The sequence below is a fragment of the Hyperoodon ampullatus genome, assembly GCF_949752795.1.
Source record: "Hyperoodon ampullatus genome assembly, chromosome: 13".
Lineage (NCBI taxonomy): Eukaryota > Metazoa > Chordata > Mammalia > Artiodactyla > Ziphiidae > Hyperoodon > Hyperoodon ampullatus.
Genome location: NC_136926.1, coordinates 27,648,033 through 27,667,937, shown reverse-complemented (window position 1 = coordinate 27,667,937; position 19,905 = coordinate 27,648,033). Strand labels below are relative to the sequence as shown.

Here is a 19,905-nt window from a genome sequence, read left to right as displayed (position 1 = left end):
TCAAGGACAGGGAGGGTCTCAGGTGTGTGTAGAGCTGTGGCGAGAAGGAAAGGGCGTTGTATGGTCTGAAGACAGAAGCTCCAAACCTGGGGTTTGGGGAGGAAGTCATGTCATGTGTGTGGATTTACTGCAGAACTCAGCAGTGACTCCAAAGGGTGTCTGGAAGGATGAGTCAGGACGTGGGAGAACTCATTCAAAGTTAACAACATTGAAGGAGGCTACAGTGCTCCTGACAGCTTGGTGTGCTGTGAAGATGGCACCGATGACCAATAACAGAAGGCAAGATTCGTTCCCCACACATGACGGGGTAACCAGCCATTCAGCAGTTCGTGGGTGAAAGGAAGGTAATGTAGAGCCTTAGCCTAAGACAGCATGATAAATTCCAGGTATTAAAGAAACGTTCTAAATAAAGCAAGAGAAAACAGAATTGAATATTTATTAGACCTCCAGCAGAGGGAATATTTTTTCAAAGTTAACAAGCAATAAGAGAAATCATTTTTAAAAATACAACAAAGGAGAATAACTGACTTTACTACATAAACCTTCTACAGCATAGGAAGGTAAACTGATGGAATTTGCAGCTAAGGTCTGTATTGTCCATAGTCCATGGAAATTGCTAAGAAAACCGGTCTCCTTTCTGGAGTCCCAGGTGAGCATGTCTCTGCTCTAGGACTCAGGAAGCACAGGGGGGTCTGTGGTTTGCACGGCTGCCCCCCAATCCCACCCACGCTCTGGGCCCCAGAAGAGGTTCCTGTGCCTCCTTTAGCAGACACTGCATTCTCGTTAGACCTGCCAGCACAAGTCACCTCCCAACAGACGGGGTAGGAACAGAGGAGTCCCTGAAGACAGCTTCAGACACACCAATGTGCACAGTCTTCACTTTGCGAATTAAGGTGGAACTTCAAACATAAAAATGTACTCAATAAGTTAGAAGGGAAAAAAATCATAATCCTCAAGCTAAAAAGGGACTTTTGAAAAGGACATTCTGCTGGTAGAAATGGGAAGAATCCAGACTCATGAAAATGCCCAGGTGCTCCGCCCAGGTTCCCACGGTGGGGCATCCGTCTCAAACAAACGCCCCGGGGTGTGCAGAACGACATGGGCACGTGTGCTCGTGGGCATGAGGAACTGGAACCTGGTCCAAGTCCACTGCTGAGTTAGGTCTGTTCCGGGTCTCGAGTGCCCTCAGCCACACAACGCGGAGCAGGACAGCGGGGCCCGGGCTCGTGCTCAGCGCCGGCGCACACACGGGAGATCACAGTGCTGCCCGCGTGGGCGGTCTTGTCGAGCTGACTCTGAAGATTTAAATCATCTTGTGAGCAAAGGACTAGATGGCTCCTGACTGGCTGCTCTTCCTGTTTCTTCACCTCACCAGCCATCCCTCCACACTCCCGGTGCCACACCAAGCACTGAGGTTGGAGAAACCAGGGAGACCTTGGCTGTCACGCCGCGCTCTGATGAGGCCGGGTTAGGGTTGGAGAAGGTGGCTCAGCCGGCCCGAGGGCTGCAGGCCTGGCCATGCAGTGGCACGGGTGCCACGCTCTTGGCCAGGCCCTCAGTGCTTTGTCAGAAGGGAGTGGGGTGGGGCCGTTAGATGTTTCTGATCTCAGGACTGATTACAGAACCTTAGTGGGGAAGTTCTTCAGGTTGGTTTGGAAAAGTCTAGTTATGATGGTCCCAGGTCAAGTCTCCTCAGGTGTGAGAACGCCAGGGGGCTGCTGACTGGCCAGCTGGCAGGGTGGAGCTGCGCCGTGTCCATATCCACCACCAGGTAAGAGACTCACCATTGGCCATTGTCTTCCAGATGTGATGGACGTAGCGTGGTCCCCCCATGACGCCTGGCTGGCCTCGTGCAGTGTGGACAACACCGTGGTCATCTGGAACGCAGTGAAGTTCCCAGGTCCGCACCTCTGCCTGGGTGGCCTGTCCGTGGGACTGCCCGGCGGTGTTTGGAACGGGTGGGCTGGGTCTCCTCGGCTGGTGGCAGCCAGCCTGTCTTGTCAGTAACTCAGGTCTTCTTTATCAATCACATTTAAGGTTTAAAGAGAAGTTTACGTTAAAGAAAAATAGTAGTAACCAAGTGCCGGCATGGGTGTCCCTGCTGCAGGCTGTGCGGATGGACCCCTGGCACTGGGAGCCCGGCCAGCTGCCCTCGAGGGTGCACCCTCCCACTCCGGGCTCTGGCCTCAGCCCAGTAGCCATCTCCTCTGTGACGCCCTCGAGCATAAGCAAGCTGATAGATCCAGTTTTGCAGAAGATCAGTTTTTCTATTGACGTGTTTGAAGTCCCTACTGATGGCAGAGCCTGGGATGGCACTGCGGTTTGCAGCCAGTGAGATGCTTCTAGTCCCTGCTTGGTGACGGGAGCGTGTTCTTCTCATAGGCTCGGGTCCCGGTCACTTGCTCTCTTCATAAGCTTCCACCGTGCGTGGGGACTCGGCCCAGCCACCGTGGCTGGGGTGGCATTCAGCTTACAGCTCTCTGGGGTCCAAGCTCCCTCCCCTTTGTCCTCAATGATGATGAGCAGAAGACTCACTCAGCGCAGGGCCCGGTCCCCCAGGGAGGGTCACATCGGGAGGGCTCGGATGGGCGCGGGCTCCTGTCCGGAAAGGAAATCATGGGCAGGGCTGCGGCTGCCGGCAAGGTGAGGCGGCGCATTTCAGCTCTGGCCCTGGCCGCCTGCCCTTCTGAGGGCACGTGCAGCCTCAACCCATATGTGTCAGCTTGGCTGGAGGGAAATGGGTGGTGCCCACCTCCTGGGTGAGAACAGACTCTTCTGCTTGTGCCCAGGGGTGGGGCTGGCCAGGGCAACTCCTGAAGCCCCTTCTGTTGGCCGGCCGGCCCGTGGCCCGTTTCTAGACAGAGTCACTGTTTACCCCTTGGTAATGCCTTTCCAACCTCACTTATTTGTCCTCACAGAAATCCTAGCTACTCTGAGAGGCCATTCTGGCCTGGTGAAGGGCCTGACTTGGGACCCTGTTGGTAAATACATTGCCTCTCAAGCCGACGACCGCAGCCTGAAGGTGTGGAGAACGCTGGACTGGCAGTTAGAGACCAGCATCACCAAGCCTTTCGATGAGGTAAGAGGCCCGGCAGGCCCCCCACCCCCACCCCCTGCCTCCCACACGGAGCAGGGGCTGCCTGGGGTCCAGACGTGGTCGGGGAGCCCAGAGTCGGGTGATGAAAATCGTTCACTTCTCAGAAGCTATTAAACGTCCACCTTTGTAGTGAAAAGGCTTGTAGGTGTTAAAGCTGAAGAGTTTACAGCACACTGCCCCTTGGGGTGTGAGGGACGTGGGGGGTGGAGGAGGCTCTTGTGTCTTCCTGAGGGCGCTGGGCCATGCTTGCTGACCTTTGCTCTGCAGGCTGGCCGGCTTCTGTGGAAGGTGTTAACAATCCAGTCTGCAAAACATCTGGAGCTTGGACTGCACTGGCTTGTGTAGTATTTTACCATCTCTTCCCTCATTTGAGTCTGATTTCATGTGGGACCAGAGCTCAAGGTCGCCATTACTCAGTGGACATTTCTTGAGTGCCTCCTGTGTGTACGGCTCTCCTGAGTACAGGAAATGAACGTGGATTGAGATGGAGTTATCCAGAGTGGGCAGAAATGGGCGGGGGTAGGTGGTGGTCATGTCAGAGAGGGCTTCTTGGAGGAAGGGACCTGAGTACGAAGTTCTGCAGGAAGAATAGACGCCTGCCCACTGATCAGGGCTGGCTGTGGAGAAAAGTGGGTATCACATGTTCAGCTGTCCCCCAACCCACAGAAGTTCCTGAACTGGATCCATGAGCCTGGTCCTTACCTCATTAGTTCTGCCCTCCTTGGCAGCCACCTAGTGTGAGAGGACATGGGCTGCAGGCCTTGTGGAGAGCCACTGGGCTCCTGGGGCGGCTGCGGTGGGTGGGTGGGTGGGGTGGGCAGGACAGGAATGTTTGGAATCCGGCAGAAGCTGGCAGCACTCTTCAGGCTCTGGGGGGGCTGTCCTGCCTTGGCTTGGACCTGGCTGGCAGTGGAGGCAGGTGTGTCCCCATGCTGCGCTCGGGCCCTGCCTTGTCCTGCCTTCCCCAAGGGCTGCGCAGCCTGGATCTTAACCCCTAAGCCTTTCGGGCTGCCCTGGACTGACCTTGACCTTCAGGGGCTGGCTTTTAGCCAGTGTCATCTCACTTTGCAGGAGGCATGGTGTGAAGGGGTGCCCTGCCTCTGCCTGGGTCAGGGGAACAGTGCCTTTCTGTTGTGCCATTTATGGTTTCTATGGACTTTACAAACCTCTTCTCCTTGGCTGGTGGCGTCACCAGGCTTTGGGCGAGGAGACAGGCTCCAGAGAGCAGGTGGGGCCTGGTGGTCACTGGCTGCAGTGCAGAGAGAGACTTGTGACCAGGCTTCCGAGGGTCAGCAGTGCTCTTTCTCCGCAGCAACACGTGGTCTGCAAACCTCCTGTGTGGTTCCCCGGTGCTGGGTAGGAGAAAGTGTCTGTGGTCATATAAATTTGGCCCAGACAGGGTTGACAGTGGAAAGAGGTGGCTGTCCAGCCGTCCCCTCAGCCTGTGCTGCCGTGCAGTGGGGGAGGGTAGAATGGCGCCCCTACCGGTCTCCTGACGGCCCCGCTATCAGCTCACCCGGAGAGACTGGAGTCAAGCTGGCCATGTAGCCGGCAGCTTGGGCATGCTCCACCATCGTGCATTTGTACATCAGAGCTCAGTTTGATTCCTGGGGCCAATTTTGGTCACAGAGTTGGCCTTGGGCTCTTTTCAAGCACAGACGTTTCTTGCAGTGTGGAGGGACGACCCACGTGTTGCGGCTCAGCTGGTCCCCTGATGGGCACTACCTGGTGTCTGCCCACGCCATGAACAACTCCGGCCCCACCGCCCAGATCATCGAACGGGAGGGCTGGAAGACCAACATGGACTTTGTCGGGCACCGGAAAGCTGTGACTGTCGTGGTGAGTCCCCTTGGCCTCAGGTTGGCCGGCCATCAGCGCTGCCCTAAGTGGGACCCCTGGAACCTGGGCAGTGCTGTGCTCCCCAGTCCTGGGTCATGTGTTGGACTGAGATGGTGGCCTCTGAAATTCAGCACACGTTGTTAGGTTCTTGGTTCATTTTAAATACTTAATGTTTCAATATTTTTAAACTAGTTATACAAAATAGAATACATACCCATGTGCTTTATTGGCAAATGGACGTGATGAATATGAAGTTAATATTTTATTTAACGTGATGAATGTCACCAGAACCAGACGTTGATTAGGACACGTGTCATCCTCGGCACAAGGCCTGCTGGGTAGCTGTGAAGGCGCAATGATGCGTGCCAGTGCCCGGGGCTGGGGGACACCTGCTGGGCTGGGATCCTGGTATGTCTCATATTTGGCGTAGGGTGCGTGCTTGATGCTTGATTAATTACTAATTAACCCTTGTTACTTGGTTTTAGAAATTCAACCCAAAAATCTTCAAGAAGAAGCAGAAGAATGGGAGCTCTGCGAAGCCCAGTTGCCCGTACTGCTGCTGTGCTGTCGGCAGTAAGGACCGCTCGCTCTCCGTCTGGGTGAGCCCTACTGTGAGCTCGCTGCTCCGCGGGGAGGGGTTGCCTGAAAGAGGAGAGACCCCCCACTTCTGGTGGTGGTCAGTGAGTGTTTCTGCCCTGAACCAGGGCCTGGCCAGGAGAGGCCACCCTGCCACCCAGCCAGAGTAGCTCTTGTGTCCAGACCCAGATCACACCTTCAGTAGTCAGGGCCGCAGTTGGCATATTGTGTTGGCTTTCCTTTGAAAGAACTTTGTGTAGATATAGAACCTCCATAGTGGATCTACCTGAAGTACACAGCTCAGTGCATCTGTTGTCAGACGTGTTTACTTCCGTGTAACTATTGCCCCGGAACGCTCCCTGCCCCTTCCCTGTCAGGACCCTGCCCCCAGCCCCCTCTCAGCCAGGGCAGCAGCACTAAGGATGTCTGTTATGTAGATGAGCTTTGCCTGTTTCTGGACTTTATATGAATGGAGTCGTGCAGTGTTTACTTTTTTGCATCTTGTGTTCTTTTCACTTGGCATAAAGTGGTTGAGCTTTGTGTGTGTTGCGTTAACAATAGTTTATTCCGGGGCTTCCCTGGTGGCGCAGTGGTTGAGAGTCCGCCTGCTGATGCAGGGGACACGGGTTCGTGCCCTGGTCCGGGAAGATCCCACATGCCGCGGAGCGGCTGGGCCCGTGAGCCATGGCTGCTGAGCCTGCGCATCTGGAGCCTGTGCTCCGCAACGGGAGAGGCCACAACAGTGAGAGGCCCGCGTACCGCAAAAAAAAAAAAAAAAACAACCCAATAGTTGATTCCTTATCATTGATTTCCCCATAAGCAGAGTGGATTTGAAGTTGTAGATTTGGAGGTTATCCTTTGGCTGCATTTAGGACAGTTGCTTCTCACAGAGCAATCCTGTGACCCCATTCCAGACCCTGGACCTGGTGCGTCCTAGGTGGTCCACGCGCATTCTTCCCCGGCTCCCCTGGGCCTGGGCTCCATCCCTGGTACTTTGACCAAAACATCACTGACGGGTCAGGTGTTGACAGAGGTCCCAGGTTTCTGGGGGGTCTGTAGGCATGTCTGTGGAAGGAAGGCCAGGCTGGTTCTCTTTGGGGAGTGGAACTAGGATGGGGCAAAGTTCTCATGGGTTCCAGGTGCTCAGATTCCAGTCCCATCCTCAGGACTAGGGCTGCCTTAGCGCCTCCTGCCCTCAAGGTGTGTTCCCATCCCAGCCCGCCACCCAGGGGCCCAGGACCAGTGGGCAGGACAGGCAGGCCCTGTGTGTGAGAGCTATGCCTGCTGCTGCTGTGGGAGTGTGGACAAGTGCTCGGCCACGTGAGGGGACCAGATGACCCACATGCGCATGGGAAAGGTGGCGGGTACGGGCCCCAGACACAGGTTTTCATAGGATGTTGATGACACACTCATTCTGCATTAAATGAAAAAGCAGGCAACCGTGTGCCTAACTTTAAAAAATAAAATATTTGTCCAAGACAGAAGAGAGGAAGAGTGTTAATAGTGGCTACCCTGGGGCCTGGGTCAGGGCAACATGAACCTGTGTGGTGCGTGGCGCTGGTCACATGGAGCCTTGGATATGTGTATGCACCCGAACGTGAGCCTTGAGAAGGGGTGCTAGGATCTCTCTGAGGCTGTTTTCCTGTCCTGGGACCTGCCTTTGCTGCTGCATTCCCTGCCCAGGCCTTGGCATCCCATCCCTGTTGGGTAGGCCTTCTAGAACCCCCTCCTCCATGGCTGGTCTTATGTGTATACAGCTGTCTGCCCTGCCAGGCCCGAAGGGGCAGACCCCATGCTGGCACACGTGTCTTTGGCAGGCGTGGGTTCCAGAGTCTCGGTGGAGTCTCGGTGGTGGCCGTCTGAGTAGAGCTAAAGACGCCCTACGTGTCAGCCCAGCTCAGACCAAGCCTCCTGGGTCTGGTGGCGGCAGCTGAGCAGAGTGGACACGGAGGGCCTCATTCATTCATTAACCTCTGCTGCCCTTTCCTTCCAGCTCACGTGTCTAAAACGGCCTTTGGTTGTCATCCATGAGCTGTTTGACAAATCCATCATGGACATTTCCTGGTAAGATGGATTCTCGGTTTTAGGCATGGTCTAGGAAAGGAGGAGCCACATGTTGGAGCTCAAGGCCTCCTGGGTGTGATTAGGGTTGGGCAGCCAGGATCCCAGGTGTCGCAGCCAGGACAGACCCCAGGGTCCTGTGCTCCTGGCGCTACTGGAAACCCCTGCTCAGACAGACTGGTGTTCGTCTGGGAAGGAGAGTGCATGATCCTGGTTGCACTTGGTTCTGTCACTGCGTGAATCGGAGTAGTGCGGCTGTAAAAGCCGTTTCATGCTTCTCAGCGACCTCATTTAGATGTGCACTCCCTCGCAGTTGTTTGTTTTTTAATGCTTTCAAAAATGAGATAAATGAACATGAAACTCTTACAAAGCACAGGGTGAGAGATACTCTGTATATGTGCTGAGAACTAAAGGGCCCAGAGCTCTGTAGAATGGGACTGTCGCCCCCACCTCCGCCTCCCCATGAGCACGTGGGGGCCTCTCCCCAGGCTCTGCCTCCCCCGGGCCACTCCGTGGCGGGCGAGCACCGCGGGGCTTGCGCCTGGCTGCTGATGGCCATCTTTTCCAGGACTCTGAACGGGCTGGGCATCCTGGTGTGCTCCATGGACGGCTCTGTGGCGTTCCTGGATTTCTCCCAGGACGAGCTTGGAGACCCCCTGAGCGAGGAGGAGAAGGTAGGAGCACGGCCGTGGCGGCTCTGAGGGACCTCCTCCTGTGACCTACACAGACACATTGTTTCCTAAAGCATTCCTGGTCCTTTGCCTCTTCTAGATTATAATCCTTGTCTTCTCTACAAGAGAGATTTAATTTAAAATGAACCTCTATTCATGTCAGAAATCCATTCTATTGGGTTGGCCAAAAAATTCCTTCGGGTTTTTCCGTAACATCTTGCGGAAAATAGAATTGAGTAAACCTGGGCATCTCCTCTTGAGCTGATAGCCACCCTGGGAGGCGTTCATGCTGGGAGAGTGGGAGTGGCTGCCAGGGCTGCTCACGTCCCTTCCCCCATTGTCCTTCGCTAACATACTGGCCTCAGGTCAGCAGTTACAACAGTGATAGCAGTCCTTTCCTAGCACTTACTGTGTGCCAGAACCAGGGCCGTGTTTCTTCACTTAAATACACAAAACCCCTCCAGGCAGGGCTGGTAATGTTTCACTGAGGAGAATAGCATGTGACCCTGAGGTCTGAGAGCGGAAGCATGAGCCCATCCGCAGCCTTGGGGCCAGGCCTCCTCTCCACCATGCTCTGCCCAGGACAGGGTGGCCAGTGCTCGTCCTCGGGGACTTGGTGACAGGCACTGCTTTCCCTGCCTCAGACTAGGAGCCTGCCTTCCCGCAAGTGGGCCCACACCAGTACGTGGGGGCAAGAGGCTCCGAGAGCCCAGGGCAGGCGGCAGCTCTCCCCTCAGGGTGCCATTGCTGCTGGGAGACCCCTCTTAGGCTTCTATGGGGACCCCCACTACAATGTTACCCCTTGGGCTTCAGAGTCGGCCTCACTCACCACAGTGGACTGGCCTGGCACCCACGGTCGCTTGTCAGTGGGGGGACAAGTGTGTCCGCAGCCCCAGCTCTTCCCTCCACTGGTCACTGTCGTCAGGTGACCTCCCCTCTCCTTAGAGAGTTGTAACCCGTCTTGGATGCAGGCAGGGCCCCTGCAATTGAGGAACAGTAGGGCCGAACTCCGAATCCTGCCTCGAGATTCCAGGGGTGCCGGGGAGGGAGTTTTGGCCACAGGCAGGCACTCCAGGTCCTGCAGAGTGGGCCCCAAGGCTGCCCGCCCAGCATCCTTCCTGCAAGGCAGGTGTCCTACTGACCTCTGCTTTGGTCGTTAGCACACCATGTGCAAGTCTGCTCCTTGTCACACTGGCCACTCCAGTGTGCTGGGGCCACCGTCCCTGCCCTCACACAGCCTGGCTTGTGGCACAGGACTGCTGAAACCGGGGAAGGTGGGGCTGGCCCTGCTTGGAAGGGTCAGGATGTGTTGGGGGCAATGCGGGCAGAGAAGGGTTCCCCTAGGCCTGCGTGCCAGCCTTTCCTTGCTCTTAGGGGCTCTGTTAGCGGCCCCATGGTGACCTCCAGCCACGTGGGGCTGATGGCTACAGCTGGAGCAGTGAAAGCAGCTCTGGGTTTCATTGTCTGATTCCCAAGAAGTGTTTGGGGTCCTTGGAGTGATTTAATAGCCTTACATTAGCAATTTGAATGTCATAATTTCAGTTCAGCAAATGTTTGTTGCTGTTTGTTCTGCACCAGACCTGCTGTAGGTGTTTTCCTGAGGGTTACGCATCTACTTTCATCCCTGAAGGCTGTAAACATCGAGGGAGGGTACAAGGCCTCTCCTGAGTCATCTAAACAGGCAAACAGGGTGGGAGGTTTCAGAGAGCCAGCATCCAGGGCTCCGGGACCCTGCCCAGGTGTCTTTCGCTCTGAGCCGGGGGCCAGCACACAGCTCTCCCACTGGTGGGCAGTGTCCCGGCCAGTTTGTTGCACTTCCCTCTCTCTGCCTTCTCTAGAGCCGCATCCATCAGTCCACCTACGGCAAGAGTTTGGCCATCATGACCGAGACCCAGCTCTCCACCGCCGTCATCGAGAACCCCGAGATGCTCAAGTACCAGCGGAGGCAGCAGCAGCAGCAGCTGGACCAGAAGGGCTCTGCGGCCAGAGAGACAGGCTCCACTACCTCAGTTGCTGGCGTCGTCAACGGGGAGAGTCTAGAGGACATCAGGAAGGTGAGGGCTGGGCCCAGCGGCACTGAGGACACAGGCACGTGCCCAGGGGCGGCACAAGGCCAGGAGGGCCAGAGGCCGTCTAGACAGTGCACAGACATGGGCAGGGAGCTGGGAGCCAGCAGTGGGGCACTCGGCCTTATTGCCCTTATCTGCGTGTGGCAGCAGCGGGGCCCAGGGCACCTTATCAAAGGCCCCACCCCAAGGAGATCCAGAGGAGGGCATCCTTTGGGGGAACTTCATACCTCACCTCTAGCCTTTCTAGGAGATTCTAGATACTGAGAACAGTGGGTTTCAGGCTCTGCCCTCAAGAGACGTCTGTTGACTCCCCCTTCTTCCTCTGGAAGCCCATGTTTCCCTGGGGGGTCGGGGTGGAGATGGGAAGGGAACAGGACAGATGTTGGGAGCTAAAACCCTCTCCGGGAGCTCGTGCAGGGTGTCACACTCCCCAGGTGGTTCAGACACAGTGTGTGACAAACCCTGGGTTGTGAGCCTTCATTGAAAGAAAGTTTGAAATTGTGGCTTAGAGACAGGGGTCTCATCTGTTAGCTCCCTTGTTGAGCCCCATGGCTGCTGGGTGCGTGTGGCCGGCTGGGCATGTGCTCGCTGCTCTGCGGACCTGGCCAGGTGGGAATTGGAGATAGAAAGGAAGATGTTGGAGCTGGTTCACCTGGGAGCGTCTGTCCTTGTTGCCTTACTGTGCAGGAGGTCGAGCACACACCCTGATAAAAACGCTTATTCTTTGATGAGTGGCTTAGCTTAGTTGTATCTGAAAGGCCACAGGGGAGTTAGAATACATTTCATTAGAAGTCTTATTTGTTGGTATTCGGAGATTCAGAAATGTTTCCATTCCTTTATGTCTCTCTACTTTGCCAGAATCTTTTAAAGAAACAAGTTGAGACTCGGACAGCAGATGGTCGGAGGAGAATCACACCTCTCTGCATAGCACAGCTGGACACCGGGTACTCGTTCACTCACCGAGCTTTCTGTGGCCTTCTCTGGGAGGTCTTCCTCTCTCCTTTCGCCAGGTAGCACTATCATAACCAGGACTTCACAGGCTCTTGGGCCAGCCTCACCCACAGAGTCTGGAAGTGAGTTGATTCCAGCTTCCCAGCAGCCTCAAAGCCTTGCGCTACTGCAGAGCCCTGTGCACACCTGATGGTAGTGCAGGCAGGCAGGGAGGCTGGCCCTGCTTTGTTGAAGATACCAGGGAGAGAAAAGTCAGACTGATTTTTTTTCTGTTTCTCTTTCCACTTTTATAGCCTTCTCTTTCTGATTAAGAAAGGAATATGTACACATTGTGGAAAACAGTAAAAGCACAAAGATACGATGACTGTTAACGTTTTCGTGTCCGTATCTCCTGTTTGTTCCTGTATCTTGACCTTGCATCCATTTTAATAACTAGTCCTCTGAAGCATTGGTTTGCTGACGGTCCAGGTGCCCTGCCTATGAACGCACCATGATTTACTTAACCAGCCCCTTAACTGTGGACGTGTAGTTTGTACGGTGTTTTGTGATTGTAAATGAATCTCTGAGCACACCTGTGACTGTTCCCTCAGGACACTTCCCAGAAGTGGACTTGCTGGGTGGGGGATAGATTTCCCTGACGGAGCAGAGAGGGACAGTGGATTCAGCTGGATTTGTCCTTGTCTTGGTATCTGTCGTCAGGCTTGCTTTTGTATTGGTCATTCTCCCCAAAGTGAGGTATATTGATTCAAAGGATGATAAGGCCCCATGTGAGAGGAATAGGCCGAACATCAAGATGACTCACTCTTTTCAGCCCGTCTACTCAGGGCACCACACACAGTAGTCCTCTGCATTTCCCACTAGTTCCTCCATGAGCTGTTCCATATCTTCCCTTGAAGTCTGCGGAGACCTTCAGTCATGTGATGTGCTGATGGCCTCCTCATGTCAGGTGTGCAAGTGCCGAGGCCCTGGAGGGCAGTGACCTGACCAGGTAGAGCCAGAACCAACTTCCAGACTCCTACCATAGAGTGGTTTTCCCTTGATCAAACCTTTTTCCCATTATGAACCTATGCAGAGAATGCCACCTGCCCGCCTTTATTAGAACCAAGTGAAACCAAGTATGTGACAGTGCTTGAACATTTCAGAGCTGATGGGAATGAGGCTTGTAGAGGTGGTAGAAGTGGTGGTGGCACTTTTGTTCTGTGGATCCTTCCAGGCCTCACCTGGTGAGGAGGCAGAGGTGGTAGATGACTTCCTGCCTGGCCTTGAGCCAGCTTTCTGCCACGGGGCACATATTTCTGGCACCAGAACTTGATTCTTTTTTTCCTCTTGATTCCCATGTCAAAACAAGTAGCAATGGAAGAGGTAATTATTAGCTTATCTAATCAAGAAAGAAAAGAAAAGTTGCAAATATTTAAAATAGACATAAATGGGAAATAATCACAGATGAAGAATAAATCAAAAGGGTGAAAGACATCTTTGCTGAACTCTGCAAATAAATTTGAAAGTGAATTATTTGGGGGAAAACAAAAGTTACCAAAATTGAAGAAAATCTGTACAGATGAATTATTATAGAAGAAATAGAGGACACTGTCAAAGAGTTAACCTATCAAAGGCCACCAGACTAAGATGGCTTGAGAGGAAAATTCTAACAAACTTTTAAAGACAGGTCATTCTAATACTATTGAAAATATTCTAGTGCTTTGAAAAAGAAGGAAAGCTTGCAAAATCTTTTTTTTAATGAACACAATATTGAAATTTCATAATCAAAATGTGACAAAGATATAATAAATTTCTGATCAATCTTATTTCCAAATGTCAATGCAAAATCCTAAATAAAATCATAACAAACAGCATGTTACAATGTGTTAAAAGGCTAATACACTATAAACAAGTAAAATTTATTTCAGGAAAGCGAGATCCTTCAAATGATATGGGGAAACTTAATTTACTCCTACATGTCAATAGATCAAAATAAATAAATTATATGATCATCTCTGTAGATGCTTAAGAGGCATTTTTATTAAACCCAACATCATTGTTATTTAAAACTCAGTTAAATGGGCAGATAGATGTTTGTTAAACTTGTTAAACTATCTTATTTCAAATTAAATTTAAAAACTGAACACATGTCTACACCTGTGACTGTAATTTAACATTGTTCTAGAGATCCCAGCTCCTATGGTTAGTTAAGAGAAAGAAGAAATTAGAAAGGAGGTGGTAAATGTGTCATTAGTCAAAGATGGTATAATCTGCAAGAGAATCAACTGGAAAAACCACCATAGACAGTAAAAGAAGACAATGAGATGATTGGGTGCAACATAGCAAGATCAAGTAGCACCAGTTACCTTTAGAAGATGCAAAGGAAGAAATCACTTTCACAAATGTAATACCTAGAATGTAACAAGAAATGGAGATCTTTATGAAGAAAAAATTTTAAACTCTACTGAGATACCTAAAAGAAAATTCACAGAAATTACTAGAAATGCATACCATTTATTAGATAGAATGTCTCGATATCATAAAGACGAGATGACAAATTTCCCTCAGCCTATAAATGTAACATGAGCCAATACAAATAACCACAGGAGTTTTCAGCATCAGACAAACTGATTCTGAAGTTCTGTGAAAAAGTACATAGGAGTAGCTAAAATATTTCTGGAAAAGATTAATCAGGAAAGACTAGCCCCACTAGAAATTAAATCTTACAAGCTATAATAATTAAAATAGTGAGGTACTGACACATGAATAGAACAGTGGAATACAATAGAAAACTCAGAAATAGACTCAAATATTTATGAGAACTTTAAAGGTAATATTTTGCATCTGTGATGAATCATTACCTAATTCAGTAAATGAAGTGAGGAAGTGATACTGTCTAGAAACAAAATTGGAGCCCTACAAGAATATGCAATGGAGAAAAGACAGTTTCTTCAGCAAGTGGTGTTGAGAAAGCTACACAGCCACATGTAAATCAATGAAATTAGAACACTGCCTCACACCATATACAAAAATAACTCAAGGGCTTCCCTGGTGGCGCAGCGGTTGAGAGTCTGCCTGCCGATGCAGGGGACACAGGTTTGTGCCCTGGTCCGGGAAGATCCCACATGCCACGGAGCAGCTGGGTCTGTGATCCATGGCCGCTGAGCCTGCACATCTAGAGCCTGTGCTCCGCAGCGGGAGAGGCCACAACAGTGATAGGCCCACGTACCGCAAAAAAAAAAAAAATAACTCAAAATGGCTTAAAGACTTAAATATAAAACATGACACCATAAACTACTAGAAGAGAACATAGGCAAACATTCTCTGAGCTAAATCGTACCTATGTTTTCTTCAGTCAGTCTCCCAAGGCAATAGAAATAAAAACAAGGGCTTCCCTGCTGGTACAGTGGTTAAGAATCTGCCTGCCAATGCAAGGGACACGGGTTTGAGCCCTGGCCCGGGAAAATCCCACATGCTGCGGAGCAACTAAATCCATGTGCCACAACTACTGAGCCTGAGCTCTAGAGCCTGCAAGCCACAACTACTGGGCCCACTACTGAAGCCTGCGCGCCTAGAATCCATGCTCCGCAACAAGAGAAGCCCACACACCACAACGAAGAGCAACCCCCGCTCACTGCAACTAGAGAAAGCCCGTGCACAGCAACGAACACCCAACACAGCCAAAAATTAAAAATAAATTTATTTTAAAAAAGAAATAAAAATAAATAAGCGGAGCCTAATCAAACTTACAAGCTTTTGTACAGCAAAGGAAATCATGAGCAAAATGAAAAGACAGCCTACAAACTGGGAGAAAATATTTGCAAATGATGCGACCAACAAGGGCTTAATTTCCAAAATACAGAAACAGCTTATACAACTCAATAATAAAAAAAAACCCAATCAAAAAATGGGCAGAAGACCTAAACAGACATTTCTCCAAAGAAAACATACAGATGGCCAACAGAGACATGAAAGGATGCTCAACACCACTAATTATTAGAGAAATGCGAATCAAAACTACAGTGAAGTACCACCTCGCACTGGTCAGAATGGCCATGATTAAAAAGTCTACAAGTGACAAATGCTGGAAAGGGAGAAAAGTGAACCCTCCTACACTGCTGATGGGAATGTAAATTGGTGCAGCCACTATGGAGAATAGTATGGAGGTTCTTCAAAAAACTAAAGTAGAGTTGCCATGTGATCCACCAGTCCCATTCCTGGGCATATATCTGGAGAAAGCAATAATTCAAAAAGATACACGCACCCCAGTGTTCATAGCACAGTATTCACAATAGCTGAGACATGGAAACAACCTAAATGTCCCATCGACAGATGAATGGATAAAGAGGATGTGGTTTATATACAATGGAATACTACTCAGCCATAAAAAAGAATGAAATAATGTCATTAGCAGCTACATGGATGGACCTAGCGATGGTCATACTAAGTAAAAGTAAGTCAGAAAGAGGAAGACAAATACCATATGATATCACTTATATGTGGAATCTAAAATATGACACAAATGAACCTATCTACAAAACAGAAATAGACTCACAGACATAGAGAGCGGACTTGTGGTTGCCAGCGGGGAGGTGGTGGGGGAGGGATGGATTGGGAGTTTGGGATTAGCAGATGCAAACTATTATATATAGGATGAATAAACAACAAGGTCCTACTGTATGGCACAGGGAACTGTATTCAGGATCCTATGATAAACCGTAATGGAAAAGAATGTGTGTGTGTGTATATGTATATAACTGAATCACCTTGCTGTACAGCAGAAATTAACACAACATTGTAAATCAACTATACTTCAATAAAATAAATTTTAAAAAATATTTGGAGCCCTATCTCACGCATTAAAATTTTGCACAGCTCAGAAATTGTTCAGAGAACATTCTGAACATCTCAGAGATTTTTTTTAATGTTTAACTTTTTTATTATTTAAAATTTTAGAATATTCCATAGAAGAATACTTTCATAACCTCAGAGGTAAAAAAAGTCTTCTACAAATTACACAAAAGTTAGACCACACGAAAATAATATGTTTTTGCAAGGAAAATTACATGATAAATAGTCAAAACACAACATCCTGGGGAAAATATTTCCTGTCCATATAGGAATTTTTGAATATGTAAATAGGTCTTACAATCAATAATAAAGACCAGTAACCAAATAGAACAATGGATGACAGATATGACCAAACAGCTCCCAAGAGAGGGAAATCAGGTGTTTCTAGATGAAAATATTTCAACCTTGCATCAAAATAATAGCAAATTAAAATTGTAGTAAGATACCATTTTTCATCTCTCAGATTATCAGGTATCAAGAAGTTGATAAAGGGCTTCCCTGGTGGCTCAGTGGTTGAGAGTCCACCTGCTGATGCAGGGGACATGGGTTCGTGCCCCAGTCCGGGAAGATACCACATGCCGTGGAGCGGCTAGGCCCGTGAGCCATGGCCGCTGATCCTGTGCGTCCGGAGCCTGTGCTCCGCAACGGGAGAGGCCACAACAGTGAGAGGGCCGCGTACTGCAAAAAAAAAAAAAGTTGATAAAACCATTGATGAGGGTTTAGGGAAATAGGCACCCATGCACGGCTTGTGAGGTGAACCTCAAAGCAGGGCCCTTGAGAACTATTTATCCAAAATCGTCGATGAACATTCCATTTGCTGCTGCAGTTCCTTCTAGGAATTTATCCCATGTAGCGTATGAAACAAGTGGGATGACAGTCATAACAGCAGGCGTCTCTGTGTGTGCCCCGTGTCATGCACTACAGGAAGTACATTAGTCCAGAGAGCGGCCTTGTGGAGAGGGTCCTGTCATCTCTTTTGCAGACATGGCGGCTGAGGTGCCCAAGGCCTCAGAGCCTGTGCATGGCTGAGCCATGATACCCAGGGCCCTCAGCCGGCACACAGCAGTGTGTGTTACAGAAACACCAGGAAACCGTCCAGCTGTTCCTCACGAGAGGCTGGTTGGGTAAACCATGGCACGTCCACGCTGCCCATAATGAAAGAGAGGCCCACTCTGTGCGCTGTTTCCCCAGCCCCAAGACACATTTGCACATGATAACACCTCTTGAGATCAGGGTGCATCTTATCAGTGACACCTGACAGTTACAATCGGTCGCAGTTTTTTTCTTTCTTAGTGGTATATAAAGTACCAGTTCATCTTAGATCTAATTAAATGTAGTGTATGAAGTGATTTTAATTTCCTTTTTACTTTTCTGTAACTTACATAAAAATTCTGCCATGAAAATACATTGCCATTGGACCCAGAAAAAAATTTGCTTAGGATGTGTAAGTACTCAACGTGGTGCTCCACGTCCAAGGCTGACTTTTCTCCTTCTCGACAACAGGGACTTCTCCACGGCCTTCTTCAACAGCATCCCGCTCTCGGGTTCCCTGGCGGGCACCATGCTCACCTCTCACAGCAGCCCACAACTGCTGCCGCTGGACTCCAGTACCTCCGTCCCCTTCGGCACCTCGAAGCCTTCCACAGAGCCTGTGGCAGCGACCGGCACCAGGCCTGCGGGCGATTCTGTCAGTAAGGACAGGTGAGTAGGTGCCAAGCTTGGTCCTGTACCTGGGCAAGTGTGGTCTGGACAGTTCCAGGGACACTTCGTGGCCTCTTCAGTAAAGAAAAGAGACAGGTGCTTGGTTTCAGATGAGGGCCTGCTCAGAAGGGAGCCTTGATCAGGAGAGTCTGATGATTAGGGCCCTGAGGACTTCATGTCCTGGGGGAAGATGCAGTCTCAGGATGGGAATACTAAGGGTGGCAACTGGCCCATGACGCGTCATCTGCCACGGGGCCAGCCCACCTTCGGCTGGCCTGCTCATGTGCCACGGCACAGACTCCCCTCACACTCAGAATACATTTGCTCGGGGAGCCCATGTCTTTACTGGCCATCACCTGGAAACCAAACTAGAAGTCTGAAAGGACCAGAGGAGCATGACTAAGAGCCAGGAGCCATTTGCCCAGCGCCTGCTCTGAGTGACAAGCTGTGCCAGGCCCGACGTCTGCAGGGGTTGATTGGTGGGTCCTCATCTCCGGGGAGGATCTAGGCTGGTAGGGGAAGAGGTGGCCACAGGGGTGCGGGACTGGCCCTCTGAGGGCCTTGGCAGGCAGGTCTCAGGAAGGCTTCTCATTTAGGCTGAGCCAGGGGACGGGGCTGGGGAGTAGGGGCAACAGCGAGAGCAGAGGCCCGGAGCCTGAAGAGTGGTGGGCGAGGGGAGGAAGGCTGGCTTCTCCCTGGAGTGGACACACAGGCGCTGGGACTTGCACCTTAGGAAACGACCAACAATGGGGCCCAAGTTTAGCTGCCGCACTAGCACACAACTGACACTGTCAACGTGACCCTCTGTCACCAGGGACAGGGCCGTGCATTATCACAGCTCCTGCCTCTGGTGTCATGGCTGTGGAGGCATGTGCCAGGCTTTGAGTGTCCCCTCTCCCTTGAGGGAAGAGAAGGGTATGGAGCAGCAAGACCAGTCAGGAAGCAGAGCATTGGGAGGAAGGGTGTCTGGGGAAGGACAGGACGCCAGGTTTGCAAAATGTTCAACAGTTGGCCGTGCAGGTCCCCGGAGAGGAGGGGAGGCTCATACAGGTGCCTGCGGGCATCTGGCCTGGGGTCCAGCGGCAGGGAGGGAAGTTAGCCCGGATGTGGGCAGAGGAGTCCCCATGGCTTTGACCCAGCGTGTGGGATGTGCTGGGACAACGGAGCTGGTAAGCTCCAGCCTGAGCTCCCTTTTCTCTGTGGAGTCAGAGACACACGGAGCACTTGGAGGAGAGCATAAAGGGTGTGTGATTGTCCCTGTGAGACTGTGGTCAGAGCTGGTGGTCAGAGTGGGTTGGGTGGAGCTGCTGTATTCAGGTTGTGGAGACAGAGCTCTATGGTGAGGAAAAGGGGGTTGTAGGAACCGCTGTTGAGGCCTCGTGCTACCCCCAGAAGCTCTGAGAACACTAAAGTGGTACGGGTGAGAGTGCATTTGCTCACAGTCTTCTCAGAAAGCCAAACTCCCAGAACTTTAATATGTGAAAGTATTAAAGAAAGTTGGCAATAGTCGATTACGTCTTGAAATTATTTACGGAAGTTTGATATTTGTGCCCCATTCACTTGGCTCCAAGCCCCACAAATCCCGGACTCCCGGATCCTCAGTGGGTTGTGCTGATGTGGCCTTCCGTCTCCACCCCACCCCCAGCGTGAATGCGGCCTCTGCTCCCGCTGCACCATCCCCCTCCATCCTCACAACCCCGTCCAAGATCGAACCTATGAAAGCGTTCGACTCCCGATTCACGGAGCGCTCCAAAGCCACGCCGGGGGCTCCTGCCTTGGCCGGTTTGACCCCGACAGCTATGGAAAGGTAGGTGGTGGCTGTGTGGGGCCCCAGAGATGGGGAGGGTACAGACTTGGGCCAGCCGTGCCACGTCCGCCTTCCTGTGAGGGTGCAGACTCCTGTCCCTTTGTATTCAGGAGCCACCACTCTGAGGAGAAAGGTGTGGCTGCTTCACAGAGCCATGGGGTGGGGGTGGGGGACCAAAGGGCAGAGGCACGAGGGCTGGTGGGTGCAGAGGCTGTGCTGAGATGGTCAGAGGGTGGAAGGCTCTGGTCCTGGCTTTCTGCTCAGACACTGACCAGGAGGTCGGGAGCTGAGATTAAAGTGATG

General features: G+C 51.3%; 1 protein-coding gene across 1 annotated transcript in view; it reads left to right on the top strand.

The window, feature by feature from the left end:
- Nucleotides 1–19,905, top strand: part of HIRA (histone cell cycle regulator) — a gene marked incomplete at its 5' end in the record, with an annotated part of 75,485 nt that overhangs the window by 23,398 nt on the left and 32,182 nt on the right. The window contains 10 exons of the mRNA XM_079717694.1: nucleotides 1,805–1,900; nucleotides 2,919–3,079; nucleotides 4,769–4,936; nucleotides 5,422–5,535; nucleotides 7,506–7,576; nucleotides 8,142–8,247; nucleotides 10,083–10,298; nucleotides 11,172–11,257; nucleotides 17,598–17,795; nucleotides 19,441–19,602. Of these exons, the coding sequence (XP_079573820.1) occupies nucleotides 1,805–1,900; nucleotides 2,919–3,079; nucleotides 4,769–4,936; nucleotides 5,422–5,535; nucleotides 7,506–7,576; nucleotides 8,142–8,247; nucleotides 10,083–10,298; nucleotides 11,172–11,257; nucleotides 17,598–17,795; nucleotides 19,441–19,602 (1,378 nt within the window). The remainder of the gene's footprint in view (nucleotides 1–1,804; nucleotides 1,901–2,918; nucleotides 3,080–4,768; nucleotides 4,937–5,421; nucleotides 5,536–7,505; nucleotides 7,577–8,141; nucleotides 8,248–10,082; nucleotides 10,299–11,171; nucleotides 11,258–17,597; nucleotides 17,796–19,440; nucleotides 19,603–19,905) is intronic.